A 23,575-nucleotide genomic window follows, 5' to 3' on the forward strand; every position below is an offset into this window, starting at 1 on the left:
ATGTCATTGAGCTAACATAAAAAACTGTGAAAATTATATAAAATGTCATTGGAATGGATACAATCTTTATGTTCAGATGTAAAACAACATAAAAAAACAGAAAAGTCTCATTCACTATTAGCTGTATATGTATTTGTATTTGTATGCCAACAGATAAGGTGTTCCCAAACAGGTGTGAGCACAAATAAATATAAATAAAGCATTGAGTAAAGTGTGCCAATCTCATAACCACTTGAGAAACAATAAACACCTATCATATAGACCTAGAATGCAAGCTAATTTTTTTTATTGTAGGGTCACTTTGGTATTCAAAGAGCCCAGCAACTGGTGTTAGGATCAAACATGTAAAACTACAGGGAAGATTATGCAGACACACAAAGCAGAAGTGGCGACTGGGCGAAAGGGCATCTCTGACAGCAGGGAGTCTTGTCAGGGCAAAATGTAAGCTCAGGCCCCGTCGACTTCACAGCTGCTGCAGAACATGTCTTACTGAGCTGTACACAGGCTGAGGATGTGCTGTGTTTCAACTTTCACAAAATAAAACAGGGATCAGATTCTGTCAGAACCCGACATTGCTAATTAATCTGCCACAGAAATCTGTGTTCCACCTGTCCCTCAATTAAAAGCACTGATCTTAAACAGTGGGAATAGGGGTTGTGCAACTAATTCCCCTCAATTACAGGAATGAATAGGTAATTAGCACCATAATTCCACTGCCAAATTTTCATTGAAAGATGCCAGGAACATACCGATACACTCGGGCAGCGGTTTGTCCCACTGACCCGTGGGCTGGCAGGTGAGGACAGGAGAGCCAAACAGGTAATATCCAGGGTTGCAGTCGTAGAATACCACCGTGCCAAAGGTGAAGTTTCCATGTTCGATCTTACTCTGCCTGATAGAGTTGGCTGGAATCCCAGGATCAGAGCAATTGACAACTGAATAAAGAGAAGAAAGGAAGAGGACAGAAACAGAGACGTGTTATTTGGCAGAAGCACTAAGCAAGTGACTTCAGTGGAAACAAGTAGGTCAGATGCTGTATGCCTGCAATGCATGCAGAATGAGAATTTGCCATTTTTAGTATGTGTCACAGACATCCACATCCAAAAATACTGGTAGGACACAATAAAAATATCGGAATTTTTGTTAAAATGAGACATAGGACTAATCTAGAATGTAATGATTTAATTTGAATATTTTTTTTTTAAATGTAACATTGAAATATACAGTATATCTTATATAAATATAATGATTTAATTTATAATATTAAAATAATATTATAAATACATTTTTAATATAATTTCACTCAAACTGTGTTAGTATCATGTATCATACAGTTACATGCACTACAAGTGAGTGCACACATGCAGAATGAATTATCACGGAACATGTAATCTATTTTTGTGTAAAAACTGTATAACATTGTCTTTCCTTACTAGGCATCATCAATTACATTTTTATTAGTGTACTTTCGGCCACCAAACCCTACAACTGGCAGCCACTGAGCAACATCGGAACAGCCGCTACCCCCGTCCTTACCCACAGAGTGCACTGAGGGGGTTTAATTTTGTCAGGCGGTGGATCAGGCAAAGCTCCGTGTGAATATAAGACTTAACTTTTCTCCCCACCTTTACATGTTGGTGGTGGCTGGCTCCACTGTCGGTTGGCCTGACACTGGGCCCGAGAAGGGCCCTCCATCACGTATCCCATGTTGCAGGAGAAGCTCACCACATCATTCAGGTTGAAGCCATTGCCTATGGTACGCCCATAGATGGGGCTCCCTGGGTGCCCGCAGCTGATGGCTAGAGATGACAAGAGTGAGAGGATTTAATATGGCATAAGCACAATGTTAAATAATAAATTGAGTGTAGTGCTGTGGGATGAGTTCTTCCCGGAAGCTGTTTTTTCTCAACAGGTATGTATTAAATGACAGAAACATTTTTAGAGTGTGATTAAATTATGGAAGAAAATAGATGTGCCCTTTATATTGATTGGTCACTGTGGGAAATTAGTTGATTTTCCCTCTGTAATTTCTTATCATTTATTTGGTAAGTTGCCAACTCAAAAGCAATAAATCAGATTCGGGTTCTCCTTGATTAAAAGGAAATTCAAAACCGGCACTACAGTCTAAATATCAATGAACAGAAACAAAGGCAGGTTTTATGAGGCAGGTCATTTTAAGTGGGACACAATCACATGTATGCATTTACCTGGACCTCTCCCGCTAAACATATTAACATCAATTCTTTAAATGTAGGCCTCAATGATAAAGATGACCAAGGGGCAGTCAGTGTGAGATGCCAGTTACTGAAAACTTTACATAAAATGATCAATATATATCCATTTTTAATGCCTTGAAAATCTAAATGTTTAGCATCAGTAAGAATGTGTTCAAATAAAAAGTAGGAAGGTTTTGCATCTTATGCCATAATTTTACAACAAAAGTTTTTTTTTTTTAACTATGTACTTAAAAGCCAGCTATAAAAATTATTTTTAATTAAATGTTTTTTTTATTTTATTTTTTTTAGAAAATATAAGAATGCATTGGTTTCATTATTGTTTAAAAGTTTGGAATCAGCAAGACTTTTTCTTTTTTTTTTCTTAAGAAAATTAATACATTTATTCAGTAAAGATGCATTTAATTGATCAATAGTGACAGTGAAGATTTACACAGTAAAAAAACAATTTTTTTTTATTAAATTATTTTAAATTAATATTGCTCATTTAACCTTATATTTAGTAATATAAATAACCCTGAAAAAATGTATCAAGTATTAAACAGCACAACTTTTTTTTAACATTAATTAATTTCCAGATATTTGAAGAACCACATAAAACTGGAGGAATTTCATAAATATTAAAAATCTTACAGACTCCGAACTTTAGAATAGTTGAGTATATATAGCATACCACCCCCCCCCCCAACAAGACATTGTTGTCTGGAAGTGTGTCATCTAATAGCTCTGTAACAGTCTATGTGTGAAGTGAACATTAGTCCAATGAATGAAATCCCGCTGTTCTAATAGCAATGGGCAACACGGTACCATTTGTGCTCAACTGCAGGCATTTGCTGGCTGAATGAAGCAGCACATGCTGTAAACAGAAGACTGACACTCAATGCCTTCGGGTGAGAGCTGTCACTCTGATGTTCAGTTTAGACATTTAAATCCTATCGTTTATCAGAGTACATACAGACAGCAATGCAAATCAATCTAACAACAGTATACTGCCTTTTAATTACATGCCAGGTTGAGTTTACTTTATTTATACAAGGAAAGTATTAGACCTAAACTGTCAATCAGTATCAGATATGGATGTTAGCAGTGGAAGTTGTTGTTATCTACTTTGTATTGTGACTACACTTGTAAGCCGAAAATGACAGGCCAATCCTCAAGTGTCTTACTGTAGGTCTCTACAATATGTGCTGATTAACTCCAGAGTCTATTTCATATACTGTGCTCCAGAAGGGCTCTTATTTAATAAAAGTGAAATTTCTTTTGCTGATATGACACATTTAGAGGTATATTTGCTTTTGTAATAGCTCTTCCAGGCTACAGTATATTTTGTTCCTCACTATGCGTCTTTTCTGCACTCATAAAAAGCCACAGTTCATTTGCATAATCACAGCTGTAATTTGTTTCTCTTTGCACGGAGGCAATTTCCCTTTCATTTAAAGACTCTCCGTAGCCCAAATTTCCAACCAAATCACTGTATACTAAAATAGCTGAAAATGTACCCACACATTTCCCTCTTTTTGTATACTACAAGCTATGATTTTAGCTTCTAATTCAAAGCTTGTGAAATGTAGATAGCATAGATGTGACAAAACATTTTATGCTTAAAGACCCCCGAAATCGCTTGATGAGCATGGTTTTCTTTCCTGTGTTGACATATTCCCTACTAAAATAGGAAGTGAGGGCCTTTAAATAGCCTTCAATCTACATCACAGTCGATGTCGTACAATGACGTACTACTTGTAAATTGCAAATCAAAGGTAGGTGGTTTTAGTTAAAGGGAATCTTCTAATTCTAGAACGCATCTGATCGGACAAAATTGTGGATACGCTTGAGTGCAGGATCAGTCATCAATATGTTTGCCCAAGTTTTTGCCCATATACTGTATATATGCTTAAAAAAAAAAATTTTGAAAAAACATATAAAAAACTTATAAGAACACAACAAAAAATACACCCCCAAAAAAAAAAATAAAAAAAAAAAACTCCAACATTTATTCATTTCCTGGGGTCTTTAAATCGAGTAAACGATTAATACATCAAGTATGTCAGCTGCTATTGGTTAGATCCATTGAGGACTCACAAACTCTGGTGCAACTTGTCTGGCATTAAATTGGCTTTCTTCCCTTTTGCTTTATTACACTTCAGAAAGTGAGAGATGATTTGTAGATGCAAAACAGCTCTGTGATTGTTTCAGACGCCGTGTTAAAGTAATATATTGGAGAGGCAACAATCACCATTATCAAAAGAGACATCTCAATAGCCCAGTTTTCATCGTAATTGACTGCTATTCTCTAAAAGATCATGCAGGAGATGCCACATGAACGAACGCTGAATCAAATCAAATGACGGTCAGATATTACCAAATTTGAGAAGTAGTTCTCAAACATTTTTGCCGAGGACTCAGATTTTATCTCAAGCGAACTAGACCTACAACACATTTTAGGTCACAACCCACCTCTTGAAAAATACCAACTTTAAACTTTTTTTTTTGGTTGATTTTGTATAAGTAAATAATGATACAGTATCACACAGCTTTCAAGACATAAATATGTAGGATCAGCCCTGATCAATTCGTCATCATTCATGTCCCGTAAAGTGACAGTTCATCCAAAAATGCAAATGACGGAATTTGCATTTTCGGGTGAACTATCTCTTTAATAAACTGGAAGACGATGTGGATAAATCCTGCAGTTACTTCACTCCTTTCCCTGCAGCTCCTTTTTATCAGCTCATTTCGTCTAAATGTTCTTCAAACAAATAAACGCCCCCATTGAAGTGAGACAGACTTGCTGCAGTGCGTGTCTGATAAATGTAGGCTGTGAGCGTGGACCCAGTGTGTCACTGTGCAGTGGGAGATGACAGTGATGGCACATTTTTTTTAATATAAATAGCTCCCTAAATACAGAGGGCTCTTAAGGTGGATTCTTTAAATGCCAGTGCCATTTAAGAAGAAGAAACAGCTCTGAGGAGTGTCTGTGTCAGGATGCCATGTCCCCTTACACTTGTTTGCAATAGAGTTACTCTCTGTGTCCCAGATATAGTAGTAGTAAAAAACTACAACAGTAGGATGAGCTAAAATTAGGGCTGTCGATTGAGTCAAAGCTTTAACTAAATTAATTACATGTTAAGCTTATTGATTATACCCCATATGAGGATATTATTGTGGCAGAATTGCATATATTATTTTTAATTATTTGCATATTACAAGCCAGATACACACTGACACATTTATTAATTTTTTATTAATTTGACTAATTTATTGTTTTTTAACTGACATCTGTAGCTAACATATATATGATTGTCTGTCTATTTCTTAACTGAGCGTTTGGTGCTTTAGGAACTTTGTCTGATTTAATCTATTCATATATTCAGTAATTTTCCACAGCTTGTCTGAGAGAGAAAGCACGAGTCCCCAACTTACGGACGCAGATGGGCAGCTGTCCAGACCAGTTGTGGTCTTGTTGGCAGATGCGCACAGAGGAGCCGATGAGGCGGAAGCCGGAGATGCACTGGTACACTACCGTGTCTCTGTAGCCGAAGTTCTCCCCGATCACCTGACCGTTGACGATCTGCTCGGGTAAACCACAGTGGCCAGCTGAAAGGAGAGAAAAGAGAAGAGAGAGTGATTAAAGTGAGAGGTCTAAGCAGCAGCTACATAACACTGAAATATTAACATCCAATGCTTTTAGAGAGACAGACTGCTTCATGTAATTAAGTGTTTAGTGGAGTGCATGTAAATTCCAAAAAGTGAGACCTTCAGTGGAGCAGGAGAAAAAACATGATTGAGGTCAAATGCACTTCAAGCACTCAGACACTACAGTATGTTAGTGTATTGGCGTTTAAGTATGGGGTCAGTAAGATTTATTTTAAAAGAAATTAACACTGTTATTCAGCAAGGATTGCTGATCTTTTGAACCTTCTATTCATAAAGGTATTCTGGAAAAAATAAATCATGGTTTCCACAAAAATATACGCAGCACAACTGTCTGAAGCATTGATGATACTAGCATACAGAATCATACACACACACACACACACACACACACACACACACACACACACACACACACACACACACACACACACACACACACACACACACACACAGTGTATATATTAACACTTCCATTTATATTATTTCAAAGTGGCATTAATTACAAAATGTGGTACAGTAATAATAAACACAACACTTCTGAATGGTTACTACTAAAAACTAGGATGATGAAGATTCTCTCACACTTAACAAGGTTTAAAAATCAAGTTGGACTGCTGCCAGGCAAACATGCCTGAAACAGCAGATGTGAACAGCAGCAGTGAATGTACACCACATTACCCAAGCAGCGCGTCTCTGTTCCACTCCACAGACCAGAAGATAGACACTCTCTCACAGTAGATCCCACCAGCATATACGCATTGTCACATGTAAATATGGCTGTGGCCCCAAAGGAGGTCTGAGTTCCAATTTTCTTGCCATTGGGAGGCGTGGCCAGATCCCCACATGAGATGACTATGGAGAGAAGAGAGGGTAAGACAAACAAGGACAATCTGGAAAGCTTAAACATTTGACTAACAGAGCCAAACAGCTGTTGGATTGAAGTTAAATTACACACTTACTTTGGCAGTGGGGCCTTTCGTTCTTCCAGCTCCACACACCATTGGCCATGCACTGAATGTGGGCGGGGCCTAAGCGGTAATAGCCAGGGTCGCAGGTGAAGATGATTTTGGTCCTGTACTCATAATGCGAACCGTTAACGATCCGCCATCTTCCGTGTTCCAGAGAGAAAGATCCGATACTTGGGCAAACCACAACTGTGCAGCAAATACACCAAAATCAATATTCAGAATGCAATGGCCAACAATGGTTCTGTTTCAAAATTTATTGAGCTGCCATGCTATTTTCATAAGTAGCTGCCTTCTAAGGCAGCATGATAACTAAACTGATTTGATGGATTTGGAACGGTAGTGACAAGTTTCAAAGAGCATTATTTAGAGTTTATATTCACAGTTTTCACAGTTCACATCACTAACCTAACTCTGTGATACTCTAATAAGCATAAATAAAAAGCACACACACAAATACAGTACTGTATCTTAAGTATATTTACTATTTGAATATTATATCTTAATCCTAATGTATTATGGAATTGCTTTCACTACAAAGGATAACTGCAATGCTGCTTTAGAATATTTTTTTTAAATAGAAGGCAAAAGTCTTAAAAGGCAAAGCCTTTAGAAATAGGCTTTGTGTTGAGGTTGATGCTTTGAAATGCAGCCTAAATAGACAGCTCATATGTTTTTGACACAGAGGCATCATTTTGGCAGATATAATTGGCCAATAAATAAATGATGATTAAAGCTGAAGCAAAGAGATCTCTCAAAGTCCCTTTAAGGCAAGTCGATTCACTCAGCGGCCATCTTGTTATGCCCCAGGCAGCTATTTTCTATTTAGCCAATAGGAATACAAGCACAGCTCCTGCCTACTTGAATGGGAAAAGGCTGACATTTCCAAAACTGTTTGTCTAAATCATGTTTTAATAACATATTCCAAATCAGCAATAAAATCTGACAACAACAGTATCATAAAATATGCTTTTCTTGCTCAAATAATGCTTACAAATTCTTTGATTTTCCAGGATGGACCAATTAATGCACAACCTAGAGTAAACATACTCTATTAAAAGGGGATTATTTCTGTGTACAAGTCTTTCTCATTCCTCTTATACTGTCTCTTGATCTCTTTATCTGCTGTAAAATTCATGCTGAAGGGCTCCTGCATCTCTATGAGCGGGCCTGTACCTGAGCAGCGAGGGACTTTGTTGTGGTTGCTCCAGGTGCCGTCAGGCTGGCACACAGCACTGGTCAACTCTTTGGAGGACAGCCGGTAGCCATCGTTGCAGAAGTAGGTCACACGTGTACCCACTGAGTAGTCCATGGCAAGCACTCCTCCGTTCACAGGTGCCTTGGGCACCCCACAGGAGACAGCTATGGGTGTGAAAATGAGATAGACATATGGAATGTTAAGTAATAAGTTGAAAATATAATTATGGCAAGATAATTAAAAAAACCTCTCATCATTTCTTATTACCCCATTAGAATAATTCACCATCAGAGCATTAAAAAATTGGTTATTCGATTGGCTGGTTTTACAAGAGGAAATTTAACCTGTTTCTCAGGTGCTTATGAACATGTAGCAGCTTTCTTAAAGGTCAATACTACGTTTATGAGCAAAAAAAGTCATTATAGATATTTTGGGCAAAAGGATGTGGTCTATCCGAACTCCGAGCATTTGATTTTAGGGATGCATGCTATATTTGTAACATATCGGTTACCAGCTGAGAGAGAAGACATTTATCTTTATAATCTTTATAAGCACTAATTTAATAACACTGTGAAATGTAATTTTGTAGCAAATCTCAAATGAATATCCATTTTCCGTGCTGTACATTATAATGTTGTGATGCCTAGATTCAATAGTGTTTTATTTTTTTTTTATTTAAACAAAATGTAATATCATCTATAACAAGAAAATAATTATTGGCTTATTGGTGTTGGCCAGAATTTTAACATCAGCACATTCATATTTAATAAGAATTAGAATAAGAATGGCACATGACCATCCCCAAACTAAAGTTTCAATCACAGAATATTTTATCATGTCACTATATGGATTTACATTAAGAATTGGAATTAAGGAGTGTAGTCCGTTTAATAACTGTAGTGTAAAGTCACTCAAGTTTAAACCGAACACTTTCTTTGAGAGATCAATACTGTGTTAAAAGTATTAATTACTATTATTTAGGGTAAAAGAAAATTACTCTATGATTTTGGACGATCAAAGTCAAGATTTGCCTGTACGTAATGGCAGATCTTTTTCATAAACAATGAAATAGCACTCAAAGAGCTGAACAATTCCACTATAACTATGCTTATCGTCAGTGTGGCAAACCAGCCAATGGAGCATTCCGTCTCACTTCTTGTTCTCCTTCTCCCTTACGCAAGCAGCACTGGAACATATTATTTATCAACGCACAGTACTTTAAGATGACGCTAAGTATGAATCATTGCTGTGCAAAAGCCCTCTAGATTTATTGAGCAGCAAAACCACTGGTACATCTGAGAAACAAAGCTACAGACCTAACCATCCGACTGTCAGTGCTCAGCCATTAGAAGCCGAACAACAACCTCCCAGTAATTAAAAACATATCAAGTATAAAGCCGTTTCTCACCAAGAGTGGCCTTTGACAGTGACGCGAGATGAACTCTTGTTGCTTTGCTTTAGGATAACAAAAAATAAATAAATTCCCCAGATCGCTTTTGAAAGTTTACAGAGTCATTTAAGTGTCACTTGATGTTAGTGGCACCAGAGCCTGTGGCCCTTAGAGGGAGAAGGGGCCCATTCTGTCACATTAGTGTAGGAGCAGAGCCCTGCATGAATGCGCCGCCTCAGATACTATTTATTCAGGCTCATTTACTCTACTGTGAAGCTGCGTCTGGGAGGATAGGTGGAGCAGGATAAATGCCACAGATGGATAAAGAGAGCTCTGAAGATTAGTCATTAATGTGACAAATGAAACAGATCATGAATAAACAGTATCAGTGAGAGGAGTGGCGACAGTAATTACTGCGTCTCCATCACTGACCATAAAAGCTTGTTAGAGATGCATCAGGAAAATTACCGATAATATCTGCAAGCACTGAATTACTACCTGCTGACTTTAAAAAGGGGTCTGTTGGGTGTTTTAGTCAAGAAAATACAGGTGTGAAAAGAATACAAGTTCAATGCAAGTTTAATACTTGATTGACAGCATTTGTGGCATAATGTTGAGTGCAATAAAAATTGATTTTGACTTGCCAAAAATCTAGGTCACAGTGAGGCACTTACAATGAAAGTGAATAGTGACAATCTGTAACTGTTTCAATAGTAGAGCTACAAAATGTAAACAATATTAGTGTTCATATTATTTTAGTTAGATAAAAGCCTTTTCTTTGCAAAGTTTTATTCAATTTTGAAATTAAATCATAAAGCTAAAAACTCTAAAATTACTGCAAAAATTACAGTAATGTTACATCTTTATAAAATAAAATTCTTAGCTTCACATGTAAGTTTAAAAATTCTGCAGAAATTGGTCCTTTCACTTCTATTGTAAATGCCGCACTGTATCCTTGTTTTTTTTTTAGGGGAGAAAATGATTATTTAATCAAAATGTTTTGTTTAATCAATGTTGTCCTATGAAATATTTTAATATAGTTTGAAATATTTGAAAATATTGAACCCCCCCCCCCCCAAAAAAAAAAGAATACTTTCCCATATCCCAGCTAAATATGAAAAAAAAAAAAAAAAAAAAACGATTTGATTGTTTTTCATTGTTTTTGCAAATCAGAAAAAGCTGACGCTGGTTAATAACATTGATGTCGATGCTGGTTAAATGGCTAATGATCATAAAGTATTGAACCTTTAACATACTTTTGGTTATCAGCATATTCAACCCAAAATGGACTAGTAAACAATCATTTGCTGGGTGTTACCTTGGCAAGCAGGAACAGGGGCGTCCCAGGCATAGTAGCCAAAGGAGGTCTTCTTACAAACGGCGGTGCCCTTCCCAATAAGCCGGTATCCACGGTCACAGGCCCAGCGTACCAGGCTGTTTAGGTGTCCTCCAGTCTGGCTGCTTATGGATCCATGGAGAGGAGAGTCCGGGGTGCTGCAGTACAGAGCTGTTCAGACAGACAGACAGACAGAAACCAGACCCCATCAGTTCCTTAATCACCACCCAGAGCAGAGCCCTGTGACACGGGGCTCATTCAGGCACATAGAAGTTCTGCTTATAAAAGGGATTGAATACTTTTTGAAGGCACTTAGAAAAGCCTTTTTGCTTTAATAACATGCCGTAAAACTCCTATGTGCCTTATTCAACATGCCTCAGCCTGGTGTTTTGGAGACATTTGGAAACACAGGCTGCAGATGAATATTTTATCATTTGTGAAAAGGTCACATTATCTGGTTTATTACTCTTTTTGCCCACTGAAATTTAGCAATGGAATTTAGATTACAGAAGATAATTCTGGAAAGAAAGAATTCTTTTTCAACTCCTGCAAAATTCTTCTTGTTCTTTTAACTTTGAAAAGACACAGTTTAAAAAAAATGCATGAATTTAATTGCATCTGCCAAAATGATGACCTTTCCTCAAAACTGACTAAAATGTTTCAGGCACTTATGCAATTTAACCAGCTGTTCCACAGGTGTAGTTCACCTGATGTTAGAAAAGATTGTACAAAAGATGATACAAAAGATACACCTGAACTACAAAAGATGTTACTATTAACAGTGCATTCAGAATGTATGTGGCAAGTCAAATGAATGATTTTAAATAGGATTATTTCTTCCCCAAAACACTCTAAAATAAAATGAAAAAGACTGATTTAAATAAAAGGTGGACCCAAAATAATAAACTTTACCTGGAAGATAAAATAAATAATAATAAAAACCATTGCTATAATAAAAAATATGTGAACCTGGCTGTGAAACCCCAGCTGAAGTCTTTTTTTTTTGTGATTTACTGTTTTTCTACATAAAATCATCCTTCATAAGGTAAAGAACATTCTGTGAAAATGTAACCTTGATATCTTTAATACTGACTGAGTAAGACCATGTCAAAGATTGAAATCATAGTGAAATTAATGGCCGAAATCAAACTTTGATGCTTGTTATCTCATAATTTGATCTTGAGACTTTAGCCTGGATTTCACAGAGAGGGTCACATATTTGCTATAAAGAAAAGATTGATGGAATATCTACTTCAGTTAGAGATCAGCATTTTGGGCTAAGACAATTCAGCAGGACAAATGAACCGCCGATTGTGGGAAATACTACAAAATAAGGTCTTGAACAGAAAGTGTGAATTCTGGAATGTCCTTACTGGAGTGTGGATTACTCTACATATACTACATGATACATGTATTGAATGGTTAGAGCAGAGATAAAAATATTGCGTTTTAAAATATGTTTTACAATCTGATGGTGTAAGGGATCAGAATGTGAGAAGATTCAAGGGGGTGAATACTTTCTGAAAGCACAGTAGTCACACACTCGGCTTGAAACCAAACATAAGCACATCAATAACCATGTCAATCAAACTCAGTGAGAGACCTTGACAGCAACAGAGAGCTCCACAGACAGAAAGAAGCTTTCATAACGTAGACTTGGCTCTACCCAAGTTTCACAGCAGACTGGCAGTGAATTCAAACTGATTCTCAGCCTTTGAACTGAAACAAAGTATTAACATGTTGATGTGGAAATTTTCATATCCTAACGACGGAAATGAATAAGCCATTCATCATTGATTTCACAAACCGAAAACAACTGACAGGAGGCTAAAGCCTGAAAAGCACTTCGAGCGTGGGATGTCAGTTTGCATTTCATCTCAGTTCAAAGATACTCTGAAACGCACTGCCTTACATGACTTTCTTCTGCACCTGCACCAATCACAGAAGTGTGGAGAGGATGTAGGTACGAGGCCTATTAATACCTCAAGCTGGCAGGACAGAAGAAGTGTAAGCATCTGACCCCCATTCGCACGGGAATCTCATTCGGTTAAATTCACTCCAGGCTTGAGTTGAACAGAAGTTCAGCCAGGATGTGCGGCCCTAACAACAGTTAAATATGAGTTCAGAATGTCCAACTGTGATGGAAAACAAAAGTGAGGTGAGCAGTGCTGGCAGCAGAAATGGCCTTCCTGAAAGGAATCAAGCCCTTTTGATAGAAAGTCAGTGAGGAAATATTGCTCAGTGAAAATGTGTTGCTCACTGCAAAGAGCAAGAGCGAGAGCAAGTGAAGAAAAGCTATTGACTAGTGAGGTAGGGTGAATTTTATAACATGCCAAAGCACTTAGAAACTAAAATTGACGCATGCAGTGTTGATATGAGAATAAATTTCAGCACCTGCCACTGCAGCAATGTGATATGCACATTACCACTCAATAAAGTACACAATAAAGGTTTTATTTGCCATATGACCATGTGAATTAATAGAGTTATAGGAACAGTCCCCTGGAGCATCTGAGGTTAAGTACCTTGCTCAAGGGCACAATGGTCATAGCTCAAGGATTGCCCCGGGATTGCCCCTTGCTCAGGTTTGAACCTTTTGGTTACCAGCACAGATTATAGAATGAATAATGATATTATATAGTGAAGGTCTCAGGATTTCATTATTTGAAAATTGCACATACACCAACAAAAACAAGGACAGATAATAAAAATTATAAATAACAATATGGATTTATCATCTGCAACATTTTACATTACAATTTATATAGAGCGGTGTCTAAAATTTTGAGACCATATTTAAAATCTAGGATTCAAAATCTAATTTAAATCTGGGATACAATTTTAAGATTTTTTTTTAAAGCAATGCTATAATAAAATAATACAAATAAATAAAATAATAACACTGATTTTATCATCATCAAGATTTTACACTGCATCTTATAAACAGTGGTGTCTAAAATAATGATCAAATGTGATAAAATAAAAAAATAATGGTCAAATGTTCTTGTTTTCTTTGAAGCACGCAATACTCTTTGAATCACTCTCAAATCATCCTGAATTTCATGATCATGAGGTTTAACAAATTTTATTACACAGACTTAAGAGTTGGTTATGGCAATGAGAATAGTGCATTTCCCATGTCTGTAAAAAGTATTTTTCGTGGAAAACCACCGAAACACTAGGGAAACTATCCGCTTTAAGTGACCACAGAAAGCCCTTTTACTGTTGATTTGTCTGTCCCTATTCAGTCCGCTCTACAACATTTGAGCACACACACTCAAGCTTGAGGAATTGAAAGGTAAGGTGTGGTAAAAAAAAAGGAAAAAAAAAAGTGCAATATGTGTACTTGGAGTCCCTAGGTCTTTGGTTGACATCCACGACGGCGAGTGTAGCATTCACTTAACCATGGTGCACTACTGGGCCAATGGGTCTCCGGCCTTTCTTGTTCTGCCAGTATGACTTTTTCTGAGAAACTGTAAAGTGCACAACCTAAACTGCAAAGGACATTTGTCAACCATATATGAGCTAAAGTAAGGTAGTGTGTAAGCCCTCTCTTGGGCAAAGATGACAAAATAAACCCATCAAAGTACCTAACAGACAAAGTCACTTCTACACAGAATGTTATCAGCACGTACACGTCCATCTATGTTCAACAAATATACACAAACATATACATGCGCATGCACTCACACTCATACAATTCTGACAGACATTGGTAGTTGACACATAACATGCAATAACCTGTTTCCCCATCAGTATGCAGATTTTAGATTTATAATAATAAAATGTATATAGAAGAAATCCAGGGTCAAGTAAATATTGACAATTATTTATTCATTTATTTATTAATTGTGATCTATTTCTTTAAACTGTCCGGCAGTTTTAAAAAGTTTTATATAAGGATGCATACATTTTAAATTTCTGGTTAATTAGATTAGATTAGATTAGATTCAACTTTATTGTCACTGCACATGTAAGGTACAAGGCAACGAAATGCAGTTAGCATCTAACCAGAAGTGCAATAAGCAGTAAGTACAGAATATACAAGGTCTACAATATGTACAATAACTATACAGATAAGTATTATGGACATAATTTACAGATTTTAAATTTAAATACTATCAGCATGATATACAGATGTACTACAGGTGTACTATGAACATATTATACAGATGGAATATGTGAAAGTGTATGTACACTATAGGCAGAAGGTCAAGTAAATACCAATAAGTCGACAATTAGAGTATTTTTATATTATGACTGATAACCAGTAAATGTCTAACATTAAAATTCTTCACAATTTTGTTGAAATAAATAAAAATCTAAATACTAAAAACTACAATCAATCATTTTATAAAAGAATTTAGCCATCACAACATTATAACACACAGTATGAAACATGCATATTCATTTTGAGATTTGCTAAAGATTAATAATGAACAATTTTTAATTAAGAGTATAAGTCACACTGCAGGGCATCTACCCCAAATTATTTCATGTCAACTACCCAAACACACTTCCCCAGCTCCAAGTATACATGTTCATTCAAATTCAAGACCAGAGACGGAAAACGTGCAAGCAATAAAGAGATTTAAATGGATACATACTTTGATACTCACCGACATAGCGGATGCGGAACCCCCTCTTATTGGTGCCGTGGTCAGCTGACCAGCGCAGAAGAAGCTGGTGGCCAGTGGTGGTGATGTTGAAGGGTGTGGGGAGGTCACCACTCAATGTAGACAGTGTTTGACTATGAATTGTGGGTCCTTCAAAAGAAATAGAAGAGAAAGACAATTTGCAGGAGGACTGTTACACCAAATTACACCTGTCAAAAAATAGGAAACTCATAACAGAACCTAATGCTTAGGTGAAACACAATTTGACTAAGGCTTTTGAAATTACTTGAAATGAAAAATATCTCGAAAATGGGCAAAGCAGGCAAAGTGTAGATAATAACAGCCTTGGGTACAAATGGTGACTACCCTGTGAAAGGCATATTCACACTCTTATTAGACTAATATCAATTCAAGATTCACTTTTCATATGTTGTATTTAAAAAAAAAGAGTGAAAAGAAAAGCAATTTTATCACTTTGTGGAGCATGTGAACTCAGAGTTGCATATGTTGCAGGCATCTCTATAAATTAAACACTTTTACAATAACAGCGTAGTTTAAGTGGAGAAAAAAGTCTACCATCAAAGACTTCCAGAATATCGTATTCCTTCTCAGTCTGGAAAAACTCAAAATACAAGGTGATATTGTAGCCCTTCTCCACATTGATGCTCCAAGAACACATCTGTAGGTTGGGGTAACTGTCTGGATACCCAGGACTCAAAATCACCCCAGATGAGTCAAATCGGACATCATGAGCAGGACATTGCACTGTGGGGGGAAAGACACATTTTTATTAGTTACTGATTTTGTACAAAGCACATAATTATATGGTTTGTGTATCAATAAGATGGGCATATTTTATGTGGTACTAAGTCTTCATATTTCATGTTACTCAACAATGTTCAGTTCAGCTGAACCAAACTAAAAAACAGCGGAACTAATTTAAACTGAACTCAGTTCAGAGAGATTAAACTAGAATAGACAGAACCCTCGACTTAAAAAACCTAAACTTGACTAGGCTAGACTAAATTAACCTAACCAAATTTGATGAAATTAAGCTGAAAACTAAGGAAGCCTGTTTCCGCCACTGAATAAAAAATAAAACAAGATAACACGCAATTGCGAGTTATAAAGTCAAAATTGCGAGTTATAAAGTCAGAATTGCGAGATATAAACTCACAATTCAGACTTTTTGCGAGTTCATATCTCGCAATTCTGACTTTTTAACTTGCAATTCTGAGTTTTTTTCTCGCAATTAAGAGTTTATATCTCGCAATCCTGACTTTCTTTTTTTTTCTCAGAATTGCGAGTTATAAAGTCCGAATTGCGAGTTTAAATCGCACAATTTTGACTGGTCAAGTCAGAATTGTGAGATAAAAGGTAGCAATTACCTTGTTTTATTTTTTATTTAGTGGCGGAAACAGGCTTCCATAGAAAATGGATCTAGATAAGACTCCACTCGACTCAACAAACTTCAACTCCACAAGACTACATTATCCATAACAAACTAGATTAAACTTAATAAACAACAAAAGTGTACATTTGACTCAACAAACCTAGACCTGACAAAACTAAACTAATTCATCTAAATTTAACTGATATCAACTCTGATATCAAAACTAGATAAGCCAACACTACACTCAACAAACAAACTCGACTAGATTAGACTTAATTAAGATAACCAAACTAAATAAAGCTAGACTAAACACAAGACAAGACTACATCTGACTCAGTCCTAGACAAGACTAGGACAGCTCAGAGAAATGAAACTAAACTAAAGACTACACTTGACTCAACAAAATTAAATTAACCAAACCAAATTCAACAAAGTTAAACTAAACTCAACTAATCCAAGACTTAAATTGTAGAACAATAAACCAACTGAATTGCTTCAGTTCCATAGTCAATGAAATCAGGTCTGGTATGTATTGATCACAAAAATTCCTAAGATTTAAAACAGCAAATCATATGCCTGAGACCATATTTCTATAGAAACTGTAGATGGTGGCCATCGTCTGTCATCTTGGGAAAAAAAAAAGAAGCCACAATTTTTCATCAAGTCAGCCTGAAATGTTACATACTCTGCAAAACACTTCATGAGCTCTCCTGCTCCATGGCTCACTTTGTTTATCCCGCTCCCAAACTGCTTTAATGTGCATGACAAATGATTGAACTACTGTTTCCAGGCACTTTCCTGAATCTAAGCACAGGACAAATTCTAACAAAGTGAGTGCTCTCTCGTGGGGATGCAGGGAGAAGGATGGAGCCATGAAAGATTAATGGCAGCAGCTGTTTGAGCCACTAAACTCCAAGAGCCGCATCACTCATCAACAGCGAATGTGAGGGAAGGAGCAGTGACAGGGAAAGACTGAGCTCTTCATGGGCTATCAGCAATACTGCCTCTGATCACATTTTACCCTCCATTACATGTATGATGCTCGTCTGAGTGATTTGAGCTTATAGTCCAGCCATCCCAATATCCTGCCATTTACTTGTGGACGTTGGTTGGACGTTTCCATGGCAACACGCTCTAACTCGCTGATACCTTTAACCCCAGTTCTGCGCTGGTTCCACTGTCTAAAAGAGGATGCATTAGGCAAGTAATCCTGGTAAATGGAAGCTGGTGGGTCTGTGTCATTTAAGGGGCTTTGTTCTTGAAAAGCATGCCTACCTTGGCAGGAAGGAGGCTGTCCGTCCATCTGTAGCCGTTCTCCCAGCCTGCATGTCAAAATTTCACTCCCCACCAGGGTGAATCCGGGGTGACAGCGATAGCGGATAATATCACCTGAGATGCAAAGAGAGTCGCAATAATTAAGCATCCGTTTAATTAGGTGGGACAGCGAACCTCCTTGGTTTTAATGGAGATAGATGCCACAGATATGGGCGTGATGTATATATTTTAGTGTTAAACTTGAAGAGGTTGATAATTGAGCTGTAAAACAGCAGCGTTTGCAGCCCTGTCTAATAAATTGCTTGTATTGGCTTTGCATGACAACCCCGCCACCATCGCCTATCTAAAAATAATCACGTGTAAGCACCTGGAAAACATCAAACGTATGACGCATTGAAGCGTTCCTATGCGGAGAGGCATTCCTATGCACTGCTAGTGTCTAGGCAACAGGGCAAAGTGAATCTCGTTTACAGTATTGGCCTAATTTATATAGCACCAGAAAAGCCAGGTTTGATCATTCGTGCCAACATGCCTGTGGGTGAAGCACTTGTGTTACAAACGGGTCTTGCTCAGGGTACTATTTGGCTGGAATAATTTGAAACTCCTGTAACAGGTGGAGAGAAAATATATGACATTTTTGCAAGGAACATGTGAATATATTATAATAGATGCTTTACCAGTGCCTGATCTGTTTTGAAAAACTCTTAATGGAGAATTTCTCCCAAAAATGGAAATTCTGTCATGATTCATCTGCCCTAATGTAGTTCCGAACATTTGATTTTCTTCTTTGGAACACAAAAGATGACTTTCAGAAGAACTGTTTTTGTCTGTACAGAGAAAGTCGATGGGGTCCAAAACAACAATGTACCCTATTCACTTTCTTTGTATAGACATAAAAAGGCATTTCTCAAATGGCTTCTTTTGTGTTTGGCTGAAGAAAGTAAGTCACACATGTTTGGAACAACATGAGGGTATGTAAATCATGGCAGAGTTTTTATATTTGGTGGAACAATTCCCAGCGAGAATAGTAACAGGTAGCTCTTTCCAGGTATTAGAGACAAGCAAACAGACAGAGTAATGTTATTGAAGTGCCACTATATTTATACTCTTCAGGAGCCAGTCTACAAATGACTTTATATAAAACGGGATAGGAGAACACTGAAAAACATAAAAAATAACCTGGCCTAAAACCAAGTCAACCTGAACAGAATCAGAACCACTTTTATAAACAATAGCAATAGCATGTGTTCATACCTATCTCCAACTCATTATCCTCCATCAGGATATCTGCGTTTGCCACTTCTGGTGGAGGCTGGCAGACTCGTAACTGGTATGCTGCAAAAGAAGAGGGTGAAAGATGTGGTTACAAAACTCTTAAAAATGTAATGAAGAGTATATATAAAAGCAAGTAATATTTTTATTTAGCATTTATGCATTATTAATCCATGTATTCATCTGTACAAAGTTATTTCTAAAGGTATTTTTTGCCCCACCCCATACCCCACCTCAAAATAATTTCTAAAGGAGCTGCAGAAAAAGATAGTGTATACAGAACTGAACACATTAATGCTCAGAATTAGTCATTTTATGTTTTCAATGATTGACTATTAAATTCATTCCCACTCATTACAGGATATATTCATACAGAATATTTTTTAGAATTTATTTCACAATATTTTGCATACTTGCAAAACATTTACTTATGTTAAGCATTTTTTTGTCAGTAAAATCAATTAATTTCAGTAGGAATCCATGTGAAAGAGAATTTTGTGTGAGGACGAAAGATCACATCTGGTCATGCAGATTTAACGCACTGATCAATAGGAAGATGCTTGGTTTGAAAGAGACTTCTTTGAGAACTGTGCTTCATATATCATTAAACTGAAATGTGACCGAACCTCAAGTTTGTACATGTGCGTGGCCAAACTCGATAGGTGGAATGAAAACATGACAGCACAATGAGCCAATCACAGCGACATGAAAACACTGCCTCCTCATCTAACTTTTTACCCCTTATATATTTATACCATTTTTAGGAAGGCAAAGCAGATGTTACACCCTTTTGAACAGACAAATATTGATATAAATAATAGGTCATATTTCAGAATAATACTTGTTTTATTTTGGTACAGCCCATTATTTTCTCATTCAAACCTTTTGCCTCCTCTGAAAAAATGTCCTGGTGCAGTGTGACGTTCGGCACAGTTGCGTTGGCATCTAGTCAGTACTAATGACAGAGGAATCTGCCGTGACAAATAACGATTAAGTAGGGTGACACTGAGGAGCATGGAAGGGTGACTATCACTGCACTACGGGCCGCTTTGCGATGTTAGCACAGAACCTTATCAATCGCTTACATCTGACAGCGGATACATGCGCTAGCAAATGAGCGTGTCACAGTTGTTGAAAACGCCAAGAACAAAACGACCCGCATAATAAGCGAATCACTTAAGAAGAGAAGGAATTAACTGAACATTTATGCAGCTATGGATTGCATGAGTAATGCATTTGTTGTGCGAGTATAACAGCACAGCAGCCCTTTCCTTGTAATGTATAGATAGCCACGAGTGTTGATGATAATTACTGAGTAGCTTTGCACAGTGTAATTGACGAGTTAATTATTCTGGTGTTAAAGAAAACTGCGAACGCAACAGGATCTCGAAGCAGTCGAGCTGATTCGAAGTTAGACATGAAGCCATAATTGTAGAGACTTCACACTGATTAAGATGGATATCAGAAACCTTTGAGCTCTTCGCTTTGAGGACATCATGAACTGAGTCTTCCATCATGAGATGGAAGACTTTGGCTTTGTCTTCTCTTGCCAAGTTGAGGTTTCAGAAGGCTGGGTTGGAAACACACTAATTAACTATTGAAGCCCACTTAGCATGTGGCTCCTTCTATGTTTGCTTCCTGATGGGTTCCCTGTTGTGTTTTGGGGTAAGTGGCCAAAATGGAACGGCAACAAAAGGGGCAGCCCGGAGAGATGAGGGTGGACGCTCTGATCAGCAGCCATGTGGCTGAAGACACTATACTTCCCTACAAGAGGCTTTTCAAGTGGGTGTGAAAAAGGAGGGAAAAAAAACAACAGAGGGTTGTGATTTAAACCCCCCACACACTGAATTTATTCAATTAAAAACCTTCTTTGTTGTTGTCTGGAGTTTTTCTTTGATGAATCACAGACCAGGGAGGCGGAAATGGATAGTTTGTGAGTGTGCTTACTTCTGAGAGCCATTAGAATGAGAGTTCGGAATTAAGTCGTTAAAATGGGCTATTTGGTGCTTCTCTAACTCAGAGATGGCTCTTTGATGTCCTTGGTGTGTGGATGGAATATTGAGTAAAGCCCCACTAATAAACCTGTGAGTGAATTTGAAGAGCATGATCTCTGCATTTGAGATATTCATAATCATATTCCATAGATTCCTGTCTAAGCTGCTTTGGCTAGATTGGCTTTAAAACACTAGATGCGACATCAGAGAGCAGTGTGGCAGACCCGACAGAACCCTAATATGATTAGATAACATACTAAATACTAGATGAATATTTGAGTTGAATGGATGGTAATTTTTACTAATTCATATCAAAGCATTTGGTGGAAATAAAGTTGTCTTTCAGGCTCGGTTTCCTATTTACTCAGACTCAAACGGAATCAAAGCTAAACTCATTATGATGGACCGGGGTATTCCCAGGGCATATGTGAGTAAATATAGACGATCCTTTCTCTTTGTTATGTATACGCATCACAGACTAAAATATATGCAGATGGAAAATTTGTCATCTGCAATTCAATCCACGAAAGACAGGTGAAGAAACTCAGCTCATTGAGCGATACAACAATATGGTCTGGAGCATAAAAACTCACAACAAGAGTTTTCTACTTCACATCTGACAACACACAACATTAAACATGCATAAGAACAATTCTCAAATTCTGCGATTCTTACTCACCCTCTTGTCTTTCTTAACCTGAAACTTTATTTGGTGGAACAAAAAAGGAAGAATTGCTGCTCTTTGCCATACAATGAATGTTAATGTGACCAGTGATTATCAACTTAAATTTTAGACTATTCCTTACATAAAGCAGCTTTCAGGACAGCAGAAGTGCAAGTATGTTTAGGTGGCTTACATAAACATGAGGGATGAGGCTACAAAGTCTGAAAGACTATAACTTGCCCTCAATTAAAATTCCTTTGAACGGATAAAAGTGTAAATCATTCAGTCTCTCACAGACACTGGTAAAACATGTCTATGAATGCAACCTGAAGTGGCATCTCACCATGGTAACTAAGCACAAAGAAACCACTTCCACTGAAGTCGCTGTGGAACTTGATGAGGATCTGATTGGACGTGCTGTAGACAGACTCCAGGGCTGTGTTACCACTGAATTGACCGATCTGGGGCGAACTCTGGTCAGGACCATCCCTGCAAAGACAGAAATGAAGCGAGATTTACAAAGCTACATCCAGAATGACTGATCTCATGACTCAGGCCTGAGTCAACTTATGTAATGGGTTTGGAAACAAAGGGTTTCTAAAAATGTTGCTTCAGCACAAAAACCACCTGCAATCTACAAAAAATGGAGCCTTAGTGTTAAAATTAAGTCATTTTCACTCTTTTCAATACTAGTACACCTCTTTTCTAGGAAAATTAAGCTCATTATACATTCCACCTTGTTTACAAAATTGTTCACCTGGCACAGTTATTGTGGGTGGTAAAGAGATTTTGTTAAAAATGTTTCTGTTGATCCTGGCAGCATGCAGTAATTCATTAAATGATGAACAAAAGATAGAAAAAAGCTTTATAAGTGGGCATACCATCAAATATACTTTCTGCATTTAAAGCAGGGTCTTAAAAACACATACAGCAAGTGCAAATTCATTTTTTTTTCTTTGTGGTCTGAAACACCCAGTAAGAATTTGCAGTTACACATAGAGTAAATAAATTAAACATTTTAAGACTCCTCTCCACTGCACTTTATCACTTAAAATTGCTTTATGAATCTTAAGTCACTGAAACGTGACTTTAACCTAGCGGCCCAGCAAAAATAATGACTCTGCAATTACACTGAAAGTAAATAAACTACGTGCTTCATGGTTTAAGACTGATTTCTGCTGCAGTACATCGCTGAACGCTGCTTTTATGAGCCATATTGTCTGAAATGGGACTTCAAGTGGAGACAGCAATATTTCCCCCATTATTGACTGCAAGAAAAAGCAAGAAGTGCATCTCCAAAGCAGCCAGTCATTTCTTTGTGTCTTGTAGTTTATTAAGCTATCTTCCTGCCATATCTGCTGCTGTCTTTATGTTAGGCCAGCCCAGCAGAAATGCATAAAGTCTTCGTTCTATACATGAACGATAGAGCTGGACTAATGAACCAGAAGACACTGTTTTATCTAGGTCACCTATGATGCATGAGACGGTCACTATTAGCAGCACACTGAGGAACCGACAGAGCACCCAGAGAGAGAAATACAGTAGCTTGTTTGCAAGTTTGTTCGCAAATTTTAGTAGAGCAAG

The 23,575-nt window shown here is 37.3% G+C and overlaps 1 protein-coding gene across 5 annotated transcripts in view; it reads right to left on the minus strand.

The window, feature by feature from the left end:
- The window catches only part of csmd3b (CUB and Sushi multiple domains 3b), a 370,548-nt gene that overhangs the window by 44,440 nt on the left and 302,533 nt on the right, over positions 1-23,575 (minus strand). For 2 of the 5 annotated variants that reach the window (XM_042745479.1, XM_042745477.1), the window contains 12 exons: positions 22,335-22,480; positions 19,316-19,396; positions 18,062-18,175; positions 15,970-16,158; positions 15,397-15,543; positions 10,760-10,948; positions 8,030-8,215; positions 6,848-7,042; positions 6,567-6,740; positions 5,655-5,828; positions 1,626-1,799; positions 750-935 (listed from right to left, as the gene is read on the minus strand). In XM_042745479.1, coding sequence (XP_042601413.1) covers positions 750-935; positions 1,626-1,799; positions 5,655-5,828; positions 6,567-6,740; positions 6,848-7,042; positions 8,030-8,215; positions 10,760-10,948; positions 15,397-15,543; positions 15,970-16,158; positions 18,062-18,175; positions 19,316-19,396; positions 22,335-22,480 — 1,955 coding nt within the window. Of the gene's footprint in view, positions 1-749; positions 936-1,613; positions 1,800-5,654; positions 5,829-6,566; positions 6,741-6,847; positions 7,043-8,029; positions 8,216-10,759; positions 10,949-15,384; positions 15,544-15,969; positions 16,159-18,061; positions 18,176-19,315; positions 19,397-22,334; positions 22,481-23,575 lie in introns of all 5 variants that reach the window. The other 3 variants (XM_042745476.1, XM_042745474.1, XM_042745475.1) reach the window with 3 other exon arrangements.

This window comes from Cyprinus carpio, chromosome B19 (genome assembly GCF_018340385.1).
Source record: "Cyprinus carpio isolate SPL01 chromosome B19, ASM1834038v1, whole genome shotgun sequence".
Taxonomy (NCBI): Eukaryota; Metazoa; Chordata; class Actinopteri; order Cypriniformes; family Cyprinidae; genus Cyprinus; species Cyprinus carpio.